Source organism: Scleropages formosus, chromosome 18 (genome assembly GCF_900964775.1).
Source record: "Scleropages formosus chromosome 18, fSclFor1.1, whole genome shotgun sequence".
Classification (NCBI taxonomy): domain Eukaryota; kingdom Metazoa; phylum Chordata; class Actinopteri; order Osteoglossiformes; family Osteoglossidae; genus Scleropages; species Scleropages formosus.
The window spans coordinates 13,651,929-13,677,668 of record NC_041823.1 but is presented as its reverse complement, the minus strand read 5'-3'; the positions used below and the strand labels follow the sequence as shown (position 1 = coordinate 13,677,668).

The following is a 25,740-nucleotide window of genomic DNA, read 5'->3' as shown; positions in this document are numbered from 1 at the left end:
ATGCTGTTCAGCCTTTTTGTTGGTGTGGTTGCTTCTGGCTTATACTGCAACCATGAGTCCTGTGCTCATCCATATGAATCCATATAAACACACAGTGAACTTGTGTAATTTTAAACAAATTCTATGATGCAAGATCTATTATAAACTGTGTTCTGAATCACAGTTTCGAGATTGCCATTATTTTATTCTTAACCTGACAAAACTGCAGTTTCATCTGTTAATTCAGCTTTATGTTTTTTATTTTTTTTTCTAGAAAAATACTGGTTTGCTGCTTAATGGTACTATAGCAGAATCCCTATGGAACCACCAGGTTTAAACTTTTAGCTAAACTGATGAAACTGGAAGTTGTTTCTGATTAATTCACCTGAGCAACAAAATAAGGATTCAGTCGTTAGGAGTACTGCAATGCAATAGTAGACATAAGGGAGTAATTAGTGTACTTCCGTTTTAGTATATAGGATGTGATATGGTGGTGCTGCAGTACTATCAACAGTATAAAGAAAAAACAAAGTTTTGTAAGGCTGATAATACTTTATGATGGACAGATTTTTGCTTAATGATTGAGAAATGCCCAATACTTTTCTCCCAAACTCCCGTTTAAAAGTTAACTGCTGAAGGACGTTCTGTATTGTACTAGCTCTTTAAGACACTGTCACAGAAAGGCAGCTTAAGTAATGTCTCTTTTTTTCAGGATGCCTCCATTGCTCACAGATTTCACGTCATGAGGGAGAAGCATCCCGAAAGGTTCAGCAGCAGGTGACTTTTTCCATGTTAACACTCTTCCAGTACTTAACTGCTTTTTGTCAGCTGTCAGTTGAATTGCTGAGCTATGTGATGCTTTTTCTAATTCATATATTAAAGCAGGAAAAGATGCTTTAAAATGTGCATTTGTGCATTGTTGAGTTTTCTTCTGGAAATGAGGTGAAAACTTCCAGGGGAGAGGCAGTTCACACAGTGTGTGTAGTACTTCTAATTTAGCAAAAAAACCTAAATGGCACAGGAATCATATAACATATGCAACATCAGGATCTAGTATGAAAACAAATTTTGAAGATGGACAAATCTGTATATGTTACTGCCTGATGTGGTTGTAGTGTTCTTGAAAGAGGAGATATGCTGATGACTGAGGAAGCAGTGCTTCTTGTCTCTTGCTCACTGGGGAAGTGCAGTGTCATTTACTCTGCTTTGTAAGAGGGATGATTTTACTTTTAAAAACAGACTAGTGCTTAATATAGTTCATTTCTGCTCTAACAAGAAACATTCAGGCATCACTGTGTCTGAATCATAGTTGAAGTTTGAAAATATGCACGTGGCATTTTTACGTAATGTCAAGTAGTACCTGACCAGTTGTTATAGAATTGTGCTCAGGCTAATTTCTTCAAAAAGAACCTGAAACAGCTGATCTTTTAGTTCCTCTGAAGGGTATTTTATAATTTTTATCAACCTGTACACGTCTCAGGAACTCAAAAGTGTTCACCTTCTAGTAACGAAAAGCTTGGCATCTATGTCTCCATCAATAATTAACATCCCAATAAGTCATTCCCAACAATAGGGAGTAATTGGTTTGGTAATTGGATTTGCTTGGGTAGCTCAGCATCATATATCTGTCAGAATGATGACACAGGACCTTTAGCAGAGACTCCTGATAATCATATTCATACCCATAATCATATTTTACATTACCAGGTTTAGAGTTCAGCAATTTGCCCGGTGAAATCCAAATGTATTTTTCCTACAATCTAATGAAATTAATTTTTAAGATCGTCTGTACTGGACTGCCTGCTCTTCTGACAAGTGAGATTCTGGTATATAGGAAGTTGATGGGAAAACAATCAAGAATGAAATGCCTTGCTATGAGTAATTTGTAGTTATTTTTGTAAATGTGCAATGTAAAAGAAGCACTCGTTGCTAAAAATCTTGATTAATTTGGCTCATGTATTTCAAATGAGTGTTTTGTATCTCTTCATGCTTATAACTGGCGTGCTTTGCAGAGATGGCTTTGTTTTCCTTGAGGCTGTGGTGGTTGAGTACTGAATAATTGGTAAAAATTAGCCGGTGAATTGGCAAAGTGGATGCCAACATGGTACATAACTGTATATAGATATTGTTTTATCCCTTTTTGAAAAATGATTGAGATATTTTAAGAAAATTATACCATCTGTTATTTGAGTTCTATGAATAATTTACTGAAAGGAATGGGTTTAGGATCTTTCTATTACACACTATCCTTTCCCTCTGAATAATGTATGATTATAGTTTTTCAAGGTATTGTGGCTTTTGCGAGATTTGTCCAAGGAGTCCCAAGTCCTTTGTTACCGCAACTTACACCAGACTTGGAGTTTCTTAGCATGATGTCTCTTAGTCTTGAGGTCTGAGCGTTCACTTTGGATGTGTGTCCATAAGGTCTCTGGTTGATAAGTTGTTCTGCCTTGTGTAAAAATGGCTTCAAACTAGCTGAATAATGTTGTGATAGTTCTGCATTATCTGGGTGAAACATTATCACCCTTTGGCCTGTCAAGAAAGTTGGAGGCAATAAGGTGTTCCACTGGCCCACTGCTAATACACAGAGTTACAATTCATATTTTTGTAAACAGAATGTCATACCCAGTGTTGCATTTTTTGACCCATCTGTTTTGTAGAGATGTTAGTTCTATTTGTCATAGGCTTGACCTTAAACAAGACATAAATATTTTATCAGCCTTAATTAACAACTAAATAATGACATTCTTGTTTTTAATTACAAAAAAAGATTTTGTTTATGCATACACTGGCCTGGTTCGCCCTCTTTATTTGCACCTTGGGTGATTAGGAGGAGAGAGGTGAGAAGATTTGACACTTTGCAGATAGATTAATTTACTGGTGTAGCTGGACCAAGAGGTGATAATGAGGTCGAGGATTAGAACCAGACAATCAGGCCGCTGACGACTGCTGCCTCGTTAAAATATACTGTTCTTCTTGTCACTGATCTCCCATGTAATTACACACTAATCTCTGCCTGGGAGAGAAGTCCAAGGATGCCTTTGTTTTAACCCGTGCCAGAGTTTTTGTACTTTGTCATTGCTGTGAACCAGTAAGCATAATGGCACCAGTGCTTGACAGTAATAGTTTGATTAATGTCCATAGCTATATGTTTCCAGCGTTCGAAAACAGATGTCAGTATTTATGTTTTGCATCCATTTGGCAACATAATGTCGGTTTTGTATTTCCTCCTTTGACATACCACAGCAGCTTTGTTCAGGTACAAAAGCTTTCGTGAGCCCTTAATTTCCCCAAAGCTATATACATTTTCTTAGTTTATTAAAACAAAATAGTTTTTCTAAAGCTTCAAGTGCTGTCACATAAACCCAAACCTGTTATTTTTTGCCATTATTGTTGTATCTTGTGGGGTTCAAGAATGATCGTAAAAGGCACCCATTAGGTTTCCATTGTTCTCCTCACCCCAGGTATTCTACAAACCCCCAAAATACTTCTGCTCCTCTTAAAAGCACCTTACTCTGCCCCTTATCTGTTTAGCCACTTCATGAAATATTCCAGAGCTAACCTTTGCTGAAGTCAGGAGGAGGTTGAAACGTGGAGCGCCATTTAGCATAATGAGGGTCCCCGTCAAAGGGAGCGTGGCGAGGCGGGCCCCGCTGACCCACCAGTGCTGGCACACACAGTCCTGCAGGAGTTCCAGGCCCAGCCAGCATATTCCTCGCACCTCATTTGAGATGAAATAATTTGTCTAAGCAGGCTGTCATCTATAATTAATGGCCACTTATGAGAGTAATTTATTGGGATCTCACCTGTGGCCCTGTCCGTCTCGCGACAGGGGCCCCCTCATTTACACCCACTCCACCAGCTCAACAGCCGTGCCTCTTCGCTCGGAACCATAATTACGAGGAGAAATACTGTAAAATAATGGGGGGTACAAATGTGTCGAAGTGCCAGTACTAGAGCTTGGGACGCAGAGAGGTGTTGGTCAGACAGCAGGTTGAGAAGGAGTGGAAATATAACCCCACTGCATACACTCAGCAGCTTTTTCTCTTGACTTTTCTGCAGTGTGTATGTATGTGTGTCAGTGCGTGCATGTGTCCATGCCTCTATCTGTGAGTGAAGGTACTGTGTTTGAGTGTTAATTCTAAATGCTTCAGAAACGTATATGAATGTGGACACATTCTGCAAAAGTATTTCTAAACCTACCTTGTGTATCTGTTTGTATATAGATGTGGACTAAATCCATATCAGTATATTTATGAACACACTCACGTATGTATGTGGCTGTGGATGAATGGTTCACGTGAGGAATACCTGAATGTATGAATTCTACATTTCTATGTCAGTCTGTATTGGGGTTTGTGAGGACTGTTTGTATGTATGTATATGGAAGTGAGAATGTTTTTTGTGTGTGTGAGGGCTCATCTGTAAGCAAGCATGAGGGGTAGAGGAGCACCTGAGGTTGGGCCTATTCTGCTGACCACTTGTGTCTATGCCAGGGCCCTCCTCCACTAGCCCGGACTTCCCCGCATCCATATGCTCCGCTGCCTATGCTGGGCTTGCTGGAGCTACACCGGCTCCAGAGTCCCACTCCCCACCCTAGCCAACTCCCGCAGAGCCACCAGCTGTCAGCTACACACCTCGCCATCATCATTATCGTTTTACATTGTGGGAGCGACAGCAAAGCGCCACATTCACTTACTGCAACCGCTTCTCGGCTGTAGTTTGTTTTGTGATTCGATTAGCTTGGTTGTTACTCATGTCACATAACCTTGTAGAGGTTTTTCTTTTACTGCTTCTATACTATTTTAATTCTTTACATTGACTTAACATGAAAATAATCTTAATCTCTTAATCATGGCACTAAACCCCTCTGAATATTTCTGTTTCAAATTATTTAGCCATTTTGTGGTCTGAATTTTAATGTGATTGTATGTTTTTCATATTTTATTCTTCTCTGTAATGCGGTAGCTGACATTATTCTTTATCAAAACAAAATGTTTTTGAAAAATGACCATCAGCTCAGTGTTTGCATGTTTTTTGCTATGTTCTTGTTGTTTAGGAATTGAGGGCTTGTACCCACCACTAGGTGTCACTGTCACTGTTCCTCACTGTGAAGCGCTCTACATTCATAATGGCAAATTAGTTCTAAACTTTGAAAATGTTCCAGTGAACAGTGGTCTCTTGAGCCACTTTTCTGTTATGGGATTGTAAGTAGCTGTGTATTGTCTAAATTTAAAGATACTTAATGAGGAATTTTTAAATTAATTATGGAAAATATATTTTCTTAATGGCTCCCAGTGCAATACATATTTGTCACAGTTTATTTGTTTTAAAATCTGTTCCAAACCCAGATCTTTTCTGATGTCCCCTGCCAGTTTCCTGGCTCAGTTTACACAGTACCAGTTGTAGCATTGCATTGCACCTGATAGCTAAAGTGTAAATGGAAGTCGTAATGCAGATCTCACAACTAACAACCGGTGACCAGAAGGCACATGATAGGCCTGTGGGAGGCACTTATACCATAGTGAGGCGAAGAGAGGCTCAGCAGTTCACACACCCGCGCCTCCTGCCTCCCACCAGCAGGGTACCGATTGTGTGCCACTGTGACACAGTGCTCTGGGTTACAGTGGGCAGGTGATATATCTCAGACTGCAAGCTAATATCGTGGTGTTAATACTAATCTACCCTCTTTATTCCAGATGAGAGATGTAATTTTTTTGGCATTTCCCAGATCTTTAACTGATTTAAAAGTTGAACAAACATGTATACCTGCAACAAGACGACAAGTATTCATTATTTGCCCGAAAAGCACAGATAAGCCTGTTGGCCTCTTCACCCATCCCATTTTATCCAGTCTTTAATCATGCCCCAGGCAAGAGCTGAAGATGAAAGAGGACAGAATCTGGCAGTTGAAGAGTGTAAAGGCAATGTAGGTCTATGTCTTACACCAGCCAGTTGCTGTAATGCTCGAGGCAGTGTCATGTTACATAGAATGGCACATTGATGCAATGCACAAAAAGCTAGTTATGTCAATGCGATATTTATCACCTATGATCAAGAAGAAATTAGTGGGAAAATAAGGTCGTAGATCATCTTGGGTTAGATTAAGTGTCAAAGGGAAAATCAATGCCACGTTGCCTTTTTCCCCCTCCCCTGGCTTGCAGAGAGCAAAAGAGCCTCATCGCCTGGGGACAGCAGTACTTCCTTCACAGAACCTGTGCCTCTTAACGCATTATTATATGGTGAAGCGCCACCGTTTGTAGAGGCAGTGTGCTGACTGATGAAGAGCTTGCTGTGCCATGAATCTTTTCTCCAGACAGCAGGCAGTATGCCTGCATAGAGACAAATTTGAGATTGTGCATGAAAAAAATTAAGGTTAAAATAAAATTTATGTTCCCATGATTAGCCTGCATATGAGTAGTTTTCCCTCAGAGCTGTATTGTTAAAGTATTGCTTGAGGTTTTTTTTTTTTTTTTTTCTTTTTTTTTAAAATTTTGTTTGTTTTCAGAATTTAGATCTAGTGCTTTCACTCTATCTTGTTTTCTTCAGTTAATTTTTTTTTTAAAGCATTTATCCAGTGTGACTTAGTTTTGCTCATTTATAAAGCTGGATATTTTACAGAATGAATTAAGGTTAAGTCCATTGTTTAAGGGTGCTAATACAGGGTCTCTCTTAGGACTCCAGGACCTGACACACTGGTTACAAGTTCCTGTCTTTACTATGTTACCTGTCGCTTCCCTTTAATAAAATGCAATAAGCTGTATATCACTGGGGGGTGCGGTGGCGCAGTGGGTTGGACCGCAGTCCTTCTCTCCGGTGGGTCTGGGGTTCGAGTCCCGCTTGGGGTGCCTTGTGACGGACTGGCGTCCCGTCCTGGGTGCATCCCCTTCCCCCTCCGGCCTTACGCCCTGTGTTGCCGGGTAGGCTCCGGTTCCCCGTGACCCCGTGTGGGACAGGCGGTTCTGAAAATGTGTGTGTGTGTGTGTGTATATCACTGGCTTTAATTTCATTTTAGCTGAAGCAGTGAAACATGAAGTTGAACATTGTTTCAAAGCCTGTGGCTGAAGTGGAATCCCCCATGTTCTCGAGGTCACTGGGGTCCATTTCTGTCTTTGCGCTATTCGAGCTGTCTTCTTGTGCAGTACAGTCTGTCAGCACCACTCAAGGGAGATGATGGCTGCAGTGTCCGCCTGGCTGCAAGAAAGGAACGGAAATCAAATTAGACGAATGGGACACTCCTAATTACCTAATGAGAAATGAGAGTGGGCCGTGATTTGTCGAAGGGACGCTCTTGTTAGGTTAAGTGGAGGGAATCGACTGAAGAGCCAGAGGACGATCTTTATCTGTCCCAGTCTTCTTTAACATGTACAGCATGCATAGCATATTGTTGCATACTTTAAATTAGTGCACTGCAGGCAATATTGTTTAGCCTGCTATTGCATAGGGTACTGGTTATTTATTCCTGTGATAGGCCATGTGCTGTACTGTCCTACGATGTAGTGTAACACTAGGCTGTATCTAATCACCAGTGACAGTGGAGGTTCTGTTCTTTTCCTTATTGTCTTGTGTTCATTTTCTTGAAAATTACATTGGCTAATAGATGACACACCAGTCTGTGCCGGCACCTGCCCCAACGAGGGTTAGTATGAACTAGGCCACCCCAGCGAGAAAGAATCTCCCTCAGAGCTTATATCTCATTAATGCAGTATGAACATTGCCAGCGAAACCTGGCTGGACTGTTGACATCATCATTGCTGTTTAAACACGGTCTCTGCGGGAAGAGTTTCCACTTAGTGACCTGTTGCCAACCATGTCCTGATAACATGGGATCAAAGTGGAGGGGAAAGTTCCAGTCCACCAGGGGGTGGAGGATGGGTATGGGCGTTTCTTCAACATGAACCAATTACAATGCCATGAAAAGAACTGCAAATGAACAAGACTGCATTTGAAAGGCATATGGTTTTATTATTTGTTAATAAATAGCAGACTGTTTTTATCCAAAGCAGCTTACAGTGTTGCCGGGTTAGGCTCCGGCTCCCTGCAACCCCGTATGGGACAAGCGGTTTCAGATGATGTGATGTGAGCTTACAATGTTAGGTGTATATACTAAGCTATTTCCATAATCATTAATCATTTTATACAACTGGATAATTTTACTGTATTTATTCAAGGTGAGTACCTCACATAAGGAGCATAGTGTCTTAATACTCTGAGAAATAATGTCTTTTGGAGGGTATCTTCTGTTTCTATATTTACATTTATTCACTTAGCTGATGCTTTTCTCCAAAGCAACTTACAATAATTTACTAATTTATAAAGCAGGGTAAATTTTTTGCTGGAGCAATTTAGGGTAAGTACTTAACTCAAGGATACTGCAGTTGGAAGTGAGGCTCGAACCTCCTTTGGGTCCAACGGCAGCAGCTCTAAACACTACGCTACCAGCTGCCTCGTAAACATATAACCATGAATAGTTTCTGATATTGATTTTTATTTTGATTAGTAAAAAAAAAAAAAATGAGCTTTCCACTAAAGAACAAGAAATAAGATCGTTTTCTCAAGCAATCTTCATACATCCTTAATTGAAAGAGATGGTGCAATACGTTACAAAATGTCAGTTAGCTTTGTTTTGTGTAGAACTCATTGGTGTTTTATGTAACTTTTGTAAAAGGGGCGATGCTTGTTTTTTTAAATATTTTTTGGGTGAGAAACATCAGAAAAAACCTTTTGTTATATGGAGTACGTTACCAAACTACAAGTAGAGTCTTGAGTTTGCTACAGGACAAGTGTCAATATCACGTCAAAACTTAGAGAAGCTGATATCCTATTTACAAAGTCAGCACACCTGTTGCTCCACATGTAGAATGCATAAAATTATAATTTTGTACCGGTAGACACTCACCATGCATATTCAGTACAGCGGATAAATTAAACTGTGAAAATGATTGTTTCACAAAGAGAGTATTGCAAGAGAAACTGTTAGTTGTGTACAGATTACAGTATGTGTTGGCAATTTCATGTGCAATTTGTAGATGCATTAGTTGCAAACTGCAGTTGTTTAATGTCGCAAAGAGAACAATGTCAGAAATCAAACCATAAGTCAAACAAGGGACAATTTCATCAGAAAAAAAGTAGTGGTTACAAACCAAACTTTAACTACAGGGTAAGATATATACGATAACATGTTATCCAATAAATGCTAAAAATCACAAAATAACAGTCTTGAAAAGACATACATTGTGACTTTCTGAACCTAACCTGAAGTAAAAAGCACAAAACAGACTCCTGGAATTCTGCTTCCACTCCCTTATTATCATATTCACAGAGTTTACATTATTCACTCGCTTGGTGTAGTGGATGCATTGAGTGGTAATGAGAGTAGAATTCTGTACATTACCAAAAAACTGGCTTCATTTGTTTCCATTGCCTTCTGTCACCTCAGCTTCTCAAACAAACAAAAACCAGCAACCACGTAATATACACAGTGGACTGGTACTGATGTAAAAAATATAGTCATAAAGGCCTTAATTTCAAGTAAACATTTTAGTTTTAATTGCTGCAGTATTTAATTGAGGATATGCTGTTATTGTTGCATACTTATATGCTAAAAGATGTATGATCAGTTGCACAGAATAAGCATTATAACGTGACCAGATATTTAACCAGAAGAGATCCGTATGTACGTTGCACTTCAGATTGTTTTGTTCCTGTGTTGTCTGTATTTAAATTCAGTAAAGTTTTACAGACAAGCAAGTAAAAGTAAGAAGTCAATTCGAAATATCAGTGTGATGTGAATACACTAGGAGCCCTGTATCCACAGTTTCTTACCACGGTTTCACTTAACCATGGTTGACCACGGTCCAAAAAAATTAAATAGAAATACAGTAAACATTCATAATTTAAATTGCACGCCGTTCTGAATAATGTGATGAAATCTCATGCAGTCCTGCCCGGGATGTTAATCATCCCTTTGTCCAGAATATACGTTACCCAGCCGTTAGTCACTTAGTAGCCATCTCAGTTATCAGATCAACTCTCACAGTATTGCAGTGCTTGTGTTCAAGTAACCCTTATTTTGCGTATGATAATGTCTTACTGTGCTTAATTTCTAAATTTAAACTTGATTGTAGGTATGTACAGTATATACTATTACACAGCCACTACTACTGTATTGTACGTAAATGTTTGTGTACCTTTAAAAAAAAAAAAATTGTAGGAAGGTGATCAGAAATCGTCTGTTCTGAGTTTTATGTACCTGCTCATGCGATGAACATCGGTGCATAAAGTGGAAAGAAACTAAGTTTACTTAAGAATCACATCTGCAACTATGTTTCTCTTTCTCCTAATGTAAAGCACAAATTTCTTTGAGATGTACGTTGCTTTGGAGGAAAGTGTCTGCCAAATGAATAAATGTAAATGCATAGTGTTTGCTACTCTCCAGTTTTAGGCATCTCCTAGGGGGCTTGGAACCTATCCCCCATGGATATGGAGGTCCTACTGTATATTATTCAATTTCGGTCAGCAATGCTTAGACCTGAAAAGCAAAAAGAGTAATCGGGGCAGTTGTGTGCCCATGTTCATCCCAAGTGCAATTGTAATCGGCTCTGTCCTAAGAAAAAGCAGACAGTCTCGCTAAGACCAGCGATCCTCCCCTCTGCACTACTCCTGTGTCTATTGACTGTGTTACACATTATTTATCAAAGTCAGCTGTGTTTCTCCTGGAACTGCTTAATGAATGCTCATTTTTAAAGCCTCTAAATGGTTCTGACAAAAAACATAATGGGGAAATCAATAATTTAGTGATTGTTGCTGTGCTTATACTAATGCGTTCTGTTTGTATGGTTTTGATTCCAACACATAAATTGCTGTTATTTTGTAGCATTTATTTTTGCTTTGGTTGTATTTTAGGTCAGTGTTTATTGTTTTTGTGAAATACAAGATTCTCTTTAGTCCTTACTCTGTTTTTATTTACAGAATAGAGGGGCCTTTTTTTCCAAATCTCTGGACACAGATGTATGGGGTGCTGGGCTGTGGTTACTAGGGTGCTGCACCTTATTCTTAAACAGATGGACTGTGCAAGGACATTATGGCAGCTGTTTGTTTTACAGATAAAGATTGCAGTAGTGATTTGATAATGATTGGTTTTTGTGTTAGTCTGTGTGGTTCATGATTTATTCTATGATGAACACTCTCGAAATATCATAAAAGGAATCCATTGTGCTAACATTAATAAATATCAAAGGATTTTGCTAGTAATCACACATTGGGAGAAAGAACTGAACCAAGGAGTGGTCGTTTTGTTTGATTTTGACCATCTGAATTTGGCTGTTTGACATTTTTCCTTGGTATGATTCACTGTCTCTCTTTACCCAGAGCAGACAAACCAGTCCATGACCTAATATTTTTATTAATTACTATTGTTAATCATCTTTATTAGGCTAAGTTCAGAAAATTCTGCTGTACCTAAACTATTGGCGGTTATAAGCCTGAAGCAGTAAAGCAGTTCATATCACCTGGAGCCTTTTTCATGTCTCATAAAAATAACTCTGTAAATTATTAAATAAATATGAAATTCAATGGACTGCTAAAATGACAGTCTGGTGTTGTAAATCTGCTGTGCAGTTAAAGATGAGAATTCAGAACTATCCCACAAAACCTGTCCAAGGATGTATTTTTTTTTTTAATTTATATGACAGAGACATGTACTTCTACATTATTCAGATATAATATGCTGTAATACATATGGTCTATATGACAAATTTTACCTATTTGTACGAAATCTACCCTAGAAGGAGTCAAGCAGTAAAAGTTATTATGACTCCTTCAAGGCTCACTAACTCCCAGCAGAGTGCATTAAGTCAAGACAAGTCATCTTCACTAGATAAACAGTGGCTACCAGGCCGTCTGAAAATATTGATTTACCTTATAGGCCATTTAGACACTAAGGGCCTGGGTGTACAAGAAATCCTCTTCTGTAGTTGTTTTTTTTATTTTTATTTATTTATAACAGGCATTTTTTACTTATGTGTATTTCCAAAAGTATTTACCCCTGTTCTCTGCAAAGAGCAATTGTTCTCTGTAAATTGACATTATTTAGGGCCATTTATGTATTTCTGCTCTATTTTATGGCTAGTATTAAAATATACAATTTTGAGTTATTTATGTGTAAGATTGCATTAGAGATTTGGTGAAATAACTGAGTTATGAGTAATTGCTTATACAGGCCTCACTTTAAAATGGTTGTGTTGTACAGTGCTTACTGCTCAAAACGGTCCCGTGTATATAAATCATGGACATTACACAGATCACATATTTGTTTGTGTTCAGTAAAAATACACATTATACTAAATGAAAGTCTAAGTGCTTAAACCCATTCACAGTTTTTTTTTTTTTTAAAGATATATCCCCTTCAAGAGGTTATAGCATCCTTTGAGTCCTCAGGTGTGGACACAAAGAAGAGGGTGCATTGAAGCACATAATATACCAACCATTGTTCTTAACTTAACTGGATATACTGAAATATCACTGTGCAGTTTTTTAGCATTTAAACTGCCTTCTATTCAAACCAATGCTGTTTTCATCATTTTCATCCGTTTTTCAGTTTAAGAAAGAACTTTTTCAAAAAAACCTAATTTTATTGTGTCAATCTGTTTATTCTCCTACTATTAGTGACCCAATTAGGTACCTGTTTGATGCGTAATCAGATAGTTTTAGTAATAATTGTATTTCAGAAATTGCCTAACTATTTACCCTGACCCTCAGTTAATTGAGGGATTGATGAGGTAAAATCCCACGTTTCTTGCTGCGCAAAATAGTACTCAGAGCATGTGCTTCAGTTAATCCTATTCATCTTCCACTTGTAGATTTTGCCAAAACTTGTCCCATTTTCATTATAATTAAAAATGTTCAATGTTTTGACGTTCACTTAATGTTTTACACATTTAAATGATGATATTTCAAGGTGAAATTTGAAATATGGAAGGATTTCTTTAAAAAATTTTATACACAAGAACTTTTATCAAAAGAATTATGCAGTTTTACTGATTTATGCAGCTGCATGTTTTCAGTGGAGCATTTGAGATTTCTCAAGGATACACCTGCAGGTCTCTGATTTGAACCAGCAGTGTATAGATCTGCGAACTGTACTTTTTGCTACCCTTTATACACTTTGTTCATTATAGCCCATAACTGACTCATTTATATTCTTTTCAGATTTCCATAACACTCTTTTTTTCTGTCTTCAGGACCAAGAATAAGCTGTGGTACTTTGAGTTCGGAACATCTGAGACCTTCTCTGCCACCTGTAAGAAGCTCCATGAGTTTCTGGAGGTGGAGGTAATACACATAGCTTACCTCGACTTAGAGAGCCCTCTTTAGAGCGCTAATACATTATGCATTTTAGGTTGGATTTGACTGTGATGCTGTGATGAATAATTGAATAATGTCATTACTGCCACTTTGATGCATCAGTATTCACGCTGCCTTCAACTGACTTTGACTACAACATATATATTAAATACATTTATTTTGGCACCAGTATGTCTCTGAGGTGTGTTCACATTATTGGACAGTTTATTATAAGTGAAACAGTGTCCAGTTTTCTCAAATTCCGGTCATTATTGTAATGGCATCGCAGTGTATTTTGTAGTTCCGTATTTGCTGTCCTTTTAATAGTTAGTTCTCAGCCCACTTGCTTGTCTCTAAGTCTCGTGTGGAAGTTAGGGAGTGAAAGAGGTGCCAAAAGGGGCAGCTCTCACCTCCTGCTCCATGTCTTCAGATGAACACACAGGTAATTATCTCCCAACTACATGCTGTGCATGATACTGAGCGATAATGAAGGTGGGGCTGGACCGATCCATCTCCGCTTGTATCCCCTTGCCTGAGCAGCCTGGATTCCTGGGGGCTCATTAGTCAGCCATGGGAGGAAAATCAAGATAGAGACTAAAGTGCACAAAACTCCCCCAAACAGCAGTTCATTTTCATTGAGGTTAAAGTGGCAGTGGGCATCAGCAAGGTAGATCTGGACTACTGAGGGTCACGCCTGCCACAGGACCTCCCTCCTGGCTGACATTTCCAGCCTGTCAGAGATAAAATTGCTTTCATTTAGACTGTACTTAAAATGGGCTAAATGCTTTCTGCTGTGAATCCCTAGAGGCAACCCTGTTTAAGCTCTGGTCCATTTTGGCAGGTAGTATATTTATATATGCAAGTCTTGGAATATGTAAAACAACACACTGATCCTGGGGTTAGGTTTAACATTCACTTAAGGGTGGATTTGATCTAAACTTCTCCATTTTTATTTATTCTGCTTTATACACACACACATATATATGTTTGTATATATATATATAGTGTTCAAACTTGAAACATTACTGCTACATTTTAAATGTAGAAAGAAGTGTGAGACTTCAGAAGCGAACTGGCAGACTGGTAACCATGTTTAGTCAGGTTTGTGTCATGGTGTACATTCCCCACAGACCCATTTTAATGGTACAAATATACGCTTTATGGTTGAATTTAGAGGAAAAAAATTGGAAAGCCACACTTCCAAAATTAAAAAGCAGTTACTGCAGGTGAGTGAGTAAGAACTAAACTGAGGATTGTACCAAGGTAGAGACTGGCCTGAAGTAATTTTTATTTCAGTTCACTTTTAGTTTATTTGAATTTTAGTTTGATCCTCTCTTTTAGAATGGACTTTGATAGCATGATAAGAAAAGCTTGTTTTCTTCAAGACATGTATTTCTTTTTTGTATTGTGTCATCATACAGTGTGATGGCATCAGCCTCGACTTCAGCAACATCTCCCTTGAGGGCATTGCCATTCTAAACATTCCCAGCATGCACGGTGGCTCCAATCTCTGGGGGGAAACAAGGAAGAGGCGGAACTACCGGAAAGCAGGAAAGAAGGTCCCTGACAAGCGGACTACTCTGACTGACCCCAAAGACCTCATGTTTGCTGTTCAAGGTAATGCTGGAATGCACGATAATTCAAAATACACTGCATAATAAGCCTGGAATAGTTGGCATCTCATAGCATTTCATATAATGTCTGCTCCATAATGGCAGCAGATAGAGCAGTCACCTTGTAATCTGAAAGTCGAAGGTTCAAACAGAACTGATGTACTCTTGATCAAGGTACTTACTGATAGAAAAATAATACTCTGCTATTTAAATTTGTAAATCATTGTAAAGTTGCTTATACAGGCTTCAAGAATGTATGTTGGTTACAGTATGTGAAAATGTAATTAGCAGTGGTAATGACTAGAAATTTGTTCAAAAGCTGAAAAATAAATGTTTCAGTAAACTGTTGATTTTAGTGTGTGTAGTTGGCATATGATACTGTTTGTGTGAATCAAGCATACATACACAAAAACTAACTATGAATATCTGCAAAAACTAAACGTATTTTTCATAATATTTTACAATATTAAGCTTGATTTATTTCAAATGTTACATCATTTCTGCTCTGCCATCTGTGTGGTTGAAAGGACAGAGGATAAACTTCATGACTATTGCCAGCCTACTCAAGAGCAATGTACACAATAGAACATGCTGCACAGGGACAAAAGAATGTGGTATCTTTCTGCAGCTTTGTATTTACCCATTTTTTGTATCTGAAGAGAAAAGTGTTTGAGGTGTTACATCACTAAAACAGAGATGATGTGTTTTTGTGCCTTATCAGTGGAGCCTAACATTCAGCTAGGCCTGACATATGCTGTGGACACAGTCCAAGTCACAATAGTGTCGCAGTTTAAAGTTTAAAACAAGCTCATATTTACACAGTTGAAAGAGTCGGGATCCATCCAAGAGATATATATTGTGGTTTCATCACTAAAAACATCAGGTACACATACAAAAAAATATACACTATGGCCACTCTTGTGACTTGGACTGTAAGTTAGACCCTGACAACAGTGGCAAGGGCAATGATAAGCTTCTTTCTGCGAAGTAGTAAAAACCAAAAAAAATTATAAATAGTGCTGTACTTCCATGTGTTTCTCTGTGGTGGGCAAAATATCTGATTTTAAAGTAATGCTGTAACTCATTTTGATGCGTATTAGATGATAAAAACTAGATCTAATCTTTTGGGGAATATTTGTTCCTGTACAGACAGAATACTGTATTTCATGTAACGATGTCTGTAAATATCCTAGCAAATCTGTAGAAAAAAACTATGACAAATGTTTTCATCCATCATTTTTACTCACAAGTAAGATTTGTACACTAATTCATGGAAAAAAGATGTGCACATCCCTGTTCACATCTCATGTATCAAATGGAAATTCGGGGAAAAGAGTCGTGTCTTTTGCTATGAATATTTCACCAACGACAAGTTGAATAACTCATTTGAGGTTTCGTTTGGGGTGAAGAGGCGTAGTTTGATGTCAGTGTTTCACATTGTCTCCTCTTTGGTAATAGCCCTAGTAAGCATCAGTGAACTGGCATGGCTAATAGGACCAGACCGCTGGACCCCCTTTACCATTGTACAGTGCATACTTCTGCATAAATTTACATCGGAAAGAGCTCATCGGTGGTATTAATGATAGACAAATTTTTAAAGCGATTTTAGTACCTTAATGGTCAAACCCAGTAGACATTTTTCTAAAGGCTTTAACACTTTAATGATTTGTCCCTGTAGGAATAATTTTAAGGAAGCTTAAACACTTGATAAAAAAACTGACTTTATTTTCAAGTGTAAGCGTATTTGGCCTGAATGCAATTTTGTGTAACACGTATGTACAGAAAGACTTTGTTACTCTACATTAAAGTTTAGCTTTTAACTATACACAGAAGTGTGCTGTGAAATGTAACAAATGTATGTTTATCAGATATCTTTCCTTGGAGTGCCATAGTAACTTAACAGAGTAATCCAGTTATTAAGGTATTTTGTGTCCTGTTCTGGTTAAAATCAGCGTGTTAAATCCATTACATGTACGTGGGTTCTTGTGCTGTGGACAGTGAAGGAGGTTCCAGTAAACTCAGTCAATATGAGTTGAACACTGATGAATGCACCAATTTGTATTGCATTTGAAGTTCTTATATTTTAAAGCTCCATCCATTTAAGGATTTCATCTGCTCATGGGCTCAACCAGGCAGTATGGGATGGGTTTGGTGGGGGGGATGAAACGCTGGAATTGATTTAAAAATTGTTTACTGTAAAAAGAATAAATAAAAGCTGGGCCAGGTGATCAATTAGTATGTGGCTGTAGGAGCAATTCTCCTCCATTAATCTCTCAAAAATCCAATTTTTGTCTGTAAAAATTCCTCTGGCTGAACCCAAGAAGGCACTTAGCAGTTGCTGTCCTTGTCCAAGGTGTGCTCAAGGTTAGAGCCTAACTTGTCATATCAGAGAATGGGATATTACAGGGTCCGTAAACACAGAGTGCATTAGCCCAAGGGCTGCCAGCAGAGCACGGATCAAACTCTGAAAACTGACCTTTCGGGAGCTGTTAAGTCGCCCGCTGGTGACGCCAGGAGACAGGCCCCTCAGGTGGAAAGGACTGGCTGGAGGTGAATTATTCAGCATGGGTGCAGAGCGCAGATGACTAATGTCCTGTGACACGCACCACGAAAGCCGCTTTGAGGGGAGGAGCACACGTGAACTCCCCCCCCCCCCCCCCCTTCTTTTTTTTTTTTTTTTTTTTTTAAACACCCCAGGCCTCTGTCGTTCCCAGTTGGTCCCAGAAGCCATGCAGTTGGTCACCCTGTGGCTGTTGTGTCCAGCCAGGAGACAGGGAAAACACGATCACTGGGACCATCTTAAAAAAAACGTATCCAGGCCTTTTAGCTGTATTGCTGCAAAGCACTTTGCTCATTCCACCACTTCTGGTGTCTGTATCAAGCTCCTCAGTTTAGTCTAAGATTTCAGCTGTGTTCTTGAACAACATGTAGTAGAGCTGCGAATTCTGACATGTTTTGGTTTCCTCATGCAAGATCCGTGTTTATCATCAAGACACTGAGCTGTTTATCCCCTCTGAATGCCACAGCTGCAGAGGTCCTGATCATCCCATTTTGTTCTTTTGCCTGCTTACAGAAAGGCATCCTTATATGGGCATTGGTGTCAGGGGCCTCTTTCTGTGTGTAAGCGCAAGCAGCCAGTCAGCAAAAGAAAAAAAGAGGGAGACATGCTTCGAATGCACCGAGAAAGGAAATGAAAAGGACTAAATTTGAAGTTGGGTTTCCTCAACACTCCTAGAGAGAATTCTCCCTGCTTGAAGTGCTTTTTCACCGTCATCAGTGGTGCTTTTTTAGCCGGCACTCTGCTCGCATTTGAGCATCACATACAATTCTGCTGCCTTTCTTCATTGACACCTGCAACCCCCTCAAACCTTGGCAGGAGAAGATTTTGGCCCCAGATGCCGATCCTCATTCTCTTTCACTCTGCCATGCTAATAATGATTGAATGGCCCCAGCCTCGCTGTTGAGTTTTGGAGATGAATTAATTGTCAAATGGGCTATTTTATGGCAGATGACTGTAAGCAGCCACTCTTGCTTTTTCGATATTATATCTTTCTCAACTATATTTAGTAGACTATTCGCAAAGAGAAATGCCACTGAAGCAGCTGGGCTATTGAGTTGAGTTTACAGTTTTGTCTCATTAATGCAAAACATTTACAATCATTGAAATATCGAGGGAAAACCACATGCAAAACGTTGTGAATAATTGAAAATGATTTGCATTCAGCAAAAAAATGTCTCTAGATGTGACGCATGTGTGCATTCATCTATTTACCTGTAATTATCAAGGGATCACAGATTTTCACTTGTACTAGTCTGTTTTATTGATTAACAACATACTGTGTTATGTTGTTAGCTGCAACTGCTCAGTTTAATTATACATATAAATACAATTTCTTTCACAAGCTGATTGAATGCATCGGCTAGGCAACCCCAGCATTAGAAGGGAATGTTGCCATTGTTCATTTTAATCACTGATTAAAGATTCTGCGTAAAATAAAATTGCTCATTTTAATTGTTCCGCTGTAAGCAAGTTTTCCTTCCTTTCATCCTCTCACTTACCATGGTCATCCATGTGGAAATGGCAGAGGAACTCCTTGACCAAAGGCTGTGGGCCAACTGCCCATCAGGTTGTCAGGCCAGCGGCGTGCAAAACCTCAGCACTAATGTGAAGCGACAAGTTGGGCAGACTAGTTTACAGAGGAGGGTCACTGGAGTCAGGATGCTGTGTATACATTCCCACATGACCCGGGCATCCCTGCTCTTTCACAAAGGACTACATGGGGACAGGCCTGGCTTATCACCATGGCAATGGCTAAACACTTAACCAGTAGCTGCATGTCAGAGGCTGAGATGCTGTGATGCCTATTACAGTGTTTCACTTTATTTTTCATTTTGATAACTGGACTCATAACTAAGATAACTAAGAGTTTGCGGAATTATTTGAAGAGAGGATAGAATTGAATTGTTTGTGAGGAAAAGTGAATGCTGAAAAGAGGCTCGCTGAAACTCTGCCGAACAGATGGTCCCAGCGCGACACAGGTATCCAACAGGGAAAAAATCAATGCTCATATCTTCAAAAAAGGAAATTAATAATTATATATGAAGGTAGCACAAGATTAGGTAGCAACAGTGCCTCAATATAATTAATAGAGGTTTTGCTTTGTATCCAGTAGTGAAGGTGTTTTTAAGGTGCTTTGCAGAACGGAACTCATGCTCTCTCAACTTCAAAATACTTAGTAGACATTTCATCTGTTCAGGTGCCCCTACAACTTCTCATATTCTGCCTTTGCATTGTTACTTATTATAACTGAATAACTACTGTCTAAATAGATGTTTTCCATTTCCTGTTTGCTACTTGGCCATTAAGTCACTGAGGTCCTGGACAGATCCTAGATGTGCTAGAGGTAAAATGCAGTCCTTTGCTCTTATGGCTCCAGACCCATCGGACCAGCTCCTCGAAGTAGTTGGCCTTGAAGGAGCCATGGAAATGGGCCAGATCTACACAGGGCTGAAGAGTGCGGGGAGACGCCTCGCCCAGTGTTCATCAGTTGTAATCAGGTGACCTGTCCCACACCCAACATTACCTCAGTTAATCAGAAGTCATGTATATCACTGAAAAACATTAGGAAATGTAACCAGTGTGGAAGGTGAACTCAGCACATCCATTTAGCATAATTGACATATTCCCTGCCACCTAGCCCAAAAAAAAAACATTGCGATTTATTTGTTATTTATGAGAAGTTCTTCAGGACCTTCACTCAAACATTGTCATTTAAAAGCATAGGATGGTTCTTATAAGGTCCGTTTCAGCATCTTCAGTGTGGCTGATATGGGGCAGCATGATGGCACAGTGAGTAGCACTGCTGTCTCACAGTGCCTGGGTGGTGCGAGAGGACGTTGGTTTGATCCCTGCTTAGTCTGTGTGGAGTTTGCATGTTCTCCCCGTGTCTGCATGGCTTTCCTCCAGGTGCTCCGGTTTTCTCCCATAGTCCAAAGACATGCTGTTCAGGTTCCCCCATAGTGTGTGAGTGACACAGAGAGAGTGTGTTTCACTGATGTGTGGATGAGTGACCCATTGTAAGTAGTGTATCTAGCAGTGTAAGTCACTGTGGTGAATAAGGTGTGTGGGCTGATAACACTACATAGAGTTCATTGGAAGTTGCTTTGGAGAAAACCATCTGCTAAATAAATAAATGTAAATATGTTTAAAAACATGTGTCCTCCAGAATGGACAAAAATAAATGGATAAATATTTCTGTAGTGATGGTAAAGTTCTGACTGCTCCGGAAGTCTGAGGAGTAAAATTCTTAGAAAAGGGATAACCCTATTTGCAATACCATACACTTAAATTACACTTATATTTCCAGTCTTGATGATAACTTACTTATATACTTGTATTATGTATGTGTTTGTGTATGTCTATATATATGTGTGCACGTTTTCAATGAATATAAAATAACTGTGTTAATATGAGTGATTTGTAGAGTGATTTGTCGGGACCTATATTTTCATAATGAAATTTATTCTTTTTATATACATAATTTTTTGCATACATCTGCCTACCTTTGCCTTTTATACATTTTTTGTTGCATTCTAATACAAAATTTATTACTTAATCATAACAATAAGTTCTTGCAACTTTGTAAATAAGAAAACAAAACCATGCATCTGGAATTCCTCAAACAGCTGCGCATACAATGAGAGGAAAAAAGACTTTTTGTGATATCAGACTGTCTGATACCTTTAATGTGTGTTTATGTGCTATTGTTTGTGGCAGGACCAGAAAATCCCTCCCTATGCAGATCGATGGAGAGCCTTGGATGCAGACTCCCTGCACTGTAAGTCTGAAAATAATTTCTAATTCATTTTAAAAATTTTTGGTTTGGATTCTATGTATCTGTTTTAGAATTTATGCAGGAACTGCCTGTGGTATGTGATATGTCTCTGAATATGTGTATAGAATGTAATGTAACATTCCTCTGTAATTTTTCATTTATTCGTAACTTTTAATTAAGTTATCGTTTACTGAAGTTGGGAGTTAAAATAACTTTTATTTAAATACTCAGTAGCCAACCATCCCTTTTTTATGTTTTGTTTCATTCTCTTTAGAAAGATTGCACTTAATTTGCAATAATTTAAAATTGTGTTTAATTCTAATTAAAATGAACATTCCCTGAGAGCATCTCTTTTGAAGAGCAGCACGCATTTACATACGGCTTATTCAACAGCTGTCTGACAATCCGAAGCATGACAGCTATATTAATTTAAGGTGCACTTGTACCTGTTAGCAAAAACTTAACAACACAATTTAGTTTGACAGTATGTAACTACTTTTTTCATTTCCATGGTGACTTAAAAATTACAGCTAAAACTGAAATAATCGACCTCTTAAACACTTACACAAACACCACAATTAAAATGGGTTGCTATCAAACTAATTATTAGCAACAACGGTTATGCAAATTGTGCTCAATTTCAGGCATGCAGAAGAGTTTTAATGTCATTCAGCTCATTTACACATGTAGGGTTTTCGTTAAAGGTATTGTTTGTTAAAGTGAAATTTGAGTGTGAACAGAAGGCTGAAGACCACAAAAAAAGCAACATTTTTTCATCAAAGTAAAAAAGGTCATTTGAAAGAAGACTTCTGCAATTTATGACAAACTACTCATTCCTTCATTGAGTTCCTTTATAAACTCTGAGGAAAAACAGGTTTATTTAATCTTACAATACTGGAAATTATCAGACACAACATGTAACATACTGTCAATCAGAAGTTGTTCATGCATTATTCTATAGGGCATTATGTAGTGAGTGTGAGGTATGATTCAAGCAAAGAGTTTCGTGAACATCATAATTACCAAATGATTTTGATTATTCACAATCTCCCACCACATACTGCACATCTGTTATTTCTACATCTGTTATTTTTAAGTAAACATGTATCAATAACATCTTGTTCCACTTGGAGTAGCTGGTAACTATGCAAGTACTTATATCCAATGTTTTCATGTCTTAAAAGGCTCTTATGGCAAATCACGTATAGTAAGTCATTCTGAAAAAAGACATTGACATTGTTGGTATGTTCAAACCTAAAACTCTTAAGTAGGGTTAAAAACTGATTGACAGGTGAAATGCCCTATGCAAATATTCTGAAAAGGTGCCATGTCTTTACCATGGAAGAGGCTGCCATGCGGCTGGTCTCAGTCTCTTGTTTTATCTAAGCGCAGAGGTCTTTCTTCACTGTTGTGTGATATATCTGGATTCACTACAGCGAAATCTTATACCAGATCTCCAGTTTCATTTTTGCTGACCAGATAAAAACTTGATTTATTATGTGGTAAAAATAAGATATCTCTTCATAAAATAAAATGTATTGGTTTTTCATAAGACATTTCAAAACATTTAAATTTCAGCTTGCGTTTGTGTGTACGTATTAACCTACTTGAATTTCTTATCCTATGTAAATGCAATGCGTTTGAAATCAGAGTATGAACGTGGTGCAAGAACTTTGTACAGACAAACCTCTACTTACGTAAATTCGATTTTCAGAAAAAATTCCTAGCATACACATTATTTACGGGTAGCACTTTTATTTTACACAAAACATTTGAAATGTTACGCGCAAGTCAGCGTAGCCAGACAAGGCAGGAAGCTGCATCTTCCCAGTTCTGCTCTGAGCCGTGAACACGCGTCTTCTCTTTAGTGTAGTGCTTTTTTCACATATTTTCTACCCTTTTCATTATTTACTGTTCCTGGTGGTAAACATGGGCTTGAAGAAAAATGAGAACCATCTCGCAAGTGTACAAGAATTAATTTGGAGATGAAATTAAACATAATAAGGAAGTATGAAGGTGGATAAAGATTATTGTCTATAGAACCGGAACAAGATTTTAGCCGTATCGGCTGTGAATACGACAGTGAAGGATCCTGCACATATAAAGGAGCACATGAATAGAACAGCTACCATGAAAACAACAACAATAATAAAGAAACATCAAGGTGCAATAACTGAGATGGAAAAATGACAAATTACGGAACAACAGCACCCTCTTGTGTGCCAGCATACTAATAGATATAAGGTAGCCATGCACAGAACAATACTGTATGTGTACCATATGCAGTGGTCTGTTTTTTAAATTAAATTTCTCCTTTTTAGACATGTAAAAAAATTTTTCATTGACTAGGCCTATATCTTATTACAGTATTTAATATGTCTGACATTTACTAGAGAATTATTTTCTGTAATTTTTTTATTGCCGTTTTTGCAACAAATGTGAAGGAAATGAGAAGGCTTGGCTCTGTAACGGGGGGGAGGGGGAATCCAACGTACGTAAATTCGACTTACGTAAGGGGTTGAAGAACGATTTACTTGCTTAAGTTGAGGAATGTCTGTATTATGATTTTTTTATATGTGTGCAGCAGTGAGTTCTGTCTTACTTGTCTGTTATTAAAAGACCTTACTAGAAATGATTTGCTTTGTGTTACCTTACAGTGTAATCTGTTTCACATAAACATAGTTGACAGTATTACTTTGTGCATTTCTGTTGGCCCATAGGGCAATGGATCCTGAAGACTGCATGTCATTTCCCTCCGAGCGTTTATTTCAGAAGTACTTAAGACCATTAACTTTGACTATCATATACATGAGATGAGAATGCTTTTATGAACTAAGCACCTGGTGCAATGTGAAAACACTTAACAATGGATATTTAGCATATGATTGATCTTTCTTCAGATTTGCCATAATTAGTGATGATGTCTCAAGCCGCAGTTTACTAAATGATAAGCTGTTTTATACCCAGGGCAATCTTTATTCTTTATAGTACATTTAATAACTCTTATTAAATAAATTTCCATCTTAGTATCACCATGCAATCTTATATTCTTCGATTACCCAAAGCTCTTAATAGGAGTTTTTCAGACTATCACAGATATTTTGTTTTTCAGTCCTGTTTGGTTTTGCAATTACTTTCTAATGATGCAGATATTCTTTAAATTTATTTTCCAGTGAAACAAAATATTTCCAATAGTAGTATTTTCCTGTGAAAGAGGAGTTTCAATGCTCAGTTCCTTGAGCATGCCATGTATTTGTATACAATACTAATCTGTAATAAGCTACTGCTATCACAAGAATATTTTGTAAGGTTTTACCAGTAAATAAGGGACAGGGACATTTGTTCCCTTGTACGAATGACGCTGTTTTTTTCAATCTCATTCCTCCTTGCAGATTGAAATAACACACAAGAATCAGGCTTCTATGTTGATGGGACCACCACAAAGGACTGGCTTCTTCTCCTCTGTCTTTCGGAAAGCCTGGGGTGAGGGAAAAGACTAAAGGCCCAGTGTCTTTCTGTCTCCCACTCCTGCCCCCTCCATCAGTCAGGGGGAAAGCCCGCATTACCTTGTGCTTCTGCAGAGCAGGAGAAGTGCCAGCACTCGTGTGGCCACTGTGAGTGTTGCCATGGGCCACTCTTGCATCATTGTGCAACTGTGCAGTCCTTTAGCCCAATGACTGTACAGGGTGAGTAAACTGCACCTTGCTCAGTCACAGTGTTATATGGACTTGTGACTTGTTCACTATTAAGGCGTAATGCTTTAATTTTTATGAGTGATGGACAGAGAGGTCAGTTTATAGGCTTGAATATTCCGAAGGTGAGAGAGAGGAGTGCTGGTGTTCGGCCAGCACAACAGTCATTCTGGGTAAATGAAGCTCTGTTGTTCCCAGTGCCTCTATCTGCTGACGTTGAAGAGGAACACAACCTGAACAGAATGTTTGACATAAATATATTTTTAAACTGAAATTTTCTTCTGAAACAAAGACTTTTACTGTTATAGCATAATGGTTGTTTTTTTTTTTTTTTTTTTTGCAACACACTGAAATTACAGAATGTTTTCGGTGTTCTTTCAGCAGAGAACTCTGGATTGCTTGCGAACGTTAAATGTGCTTGTCATTTTACAGGTCTATAAAGTGATGTACAGAAAATTCTGAAATGCAGAAAAAATCCATTATAGCTTTGTAATTCTAAACTTTTTCATAATAAAAATATGATTGTTCCACTGTTTCTATGGATGAAATGCATTCAGAAGGCCATCTAAATAGTCTTGTTAATGTAGGCTTTATTAAGCTTATAGCATATATTTACTGCTGTTTTTTTTTTTTTTTTTGTCTGGAATGAAGAGAACACCTGGTACTTTGTATTGAAATCAGCAATGCTGTTATCTGATGAGCTTGAAAATGACTTTTCCACACCTATGGAGAGCATTTATCAAAGATTACAATTTAACTGCAATCATGTAATGGGAA

The 25,740-nt window shown here is 38.3% G+C and overlaps 1 protein-coding gene across 5 annotated transcripts in view; it reads left to right on the top strand.

Moving 5' to 3' along the window:
- The window catches only part of dgkb (diacylglycerol kinase, beta), a 59,115-nt gene extending 33,858 nt beyond the window's left edge, over positions 1-25,257 (top strand). For all 5 annotated transcript variants that reach the window (XM_018740790.2, XM_018740793.1, XM_018740789.1 and 2 more), the window contains 6 exons: positions 692-756; positions 13,221-13,311; positions 14,745-14,940; positions 19,874-19,994; positions 21,214-21,274; positions 24,664-25,257. In XM_018740790.2, the coding sequence (XP_018596306.1) occupies positions 692-756; positions 13,221-13,311; positions 14,745-14,940; positions 19,874-19,994; positions 21,214-21,274; positions 24,664-24,771 (642 nt within the window). In that variant the 3' untranslated portion in view covers positions 24,772-25,257. The remainder of the gene's footprint in view (positions 1-691; positions 757-13,220; positions 13,312-14,744; positions 14,941-19,873; positions 19,995-21,213; positions 21,275-24,663) is intronic.
- The last annotated feature ends 483 nt before the right edge of the window (positions 25,258-25,740 follow it).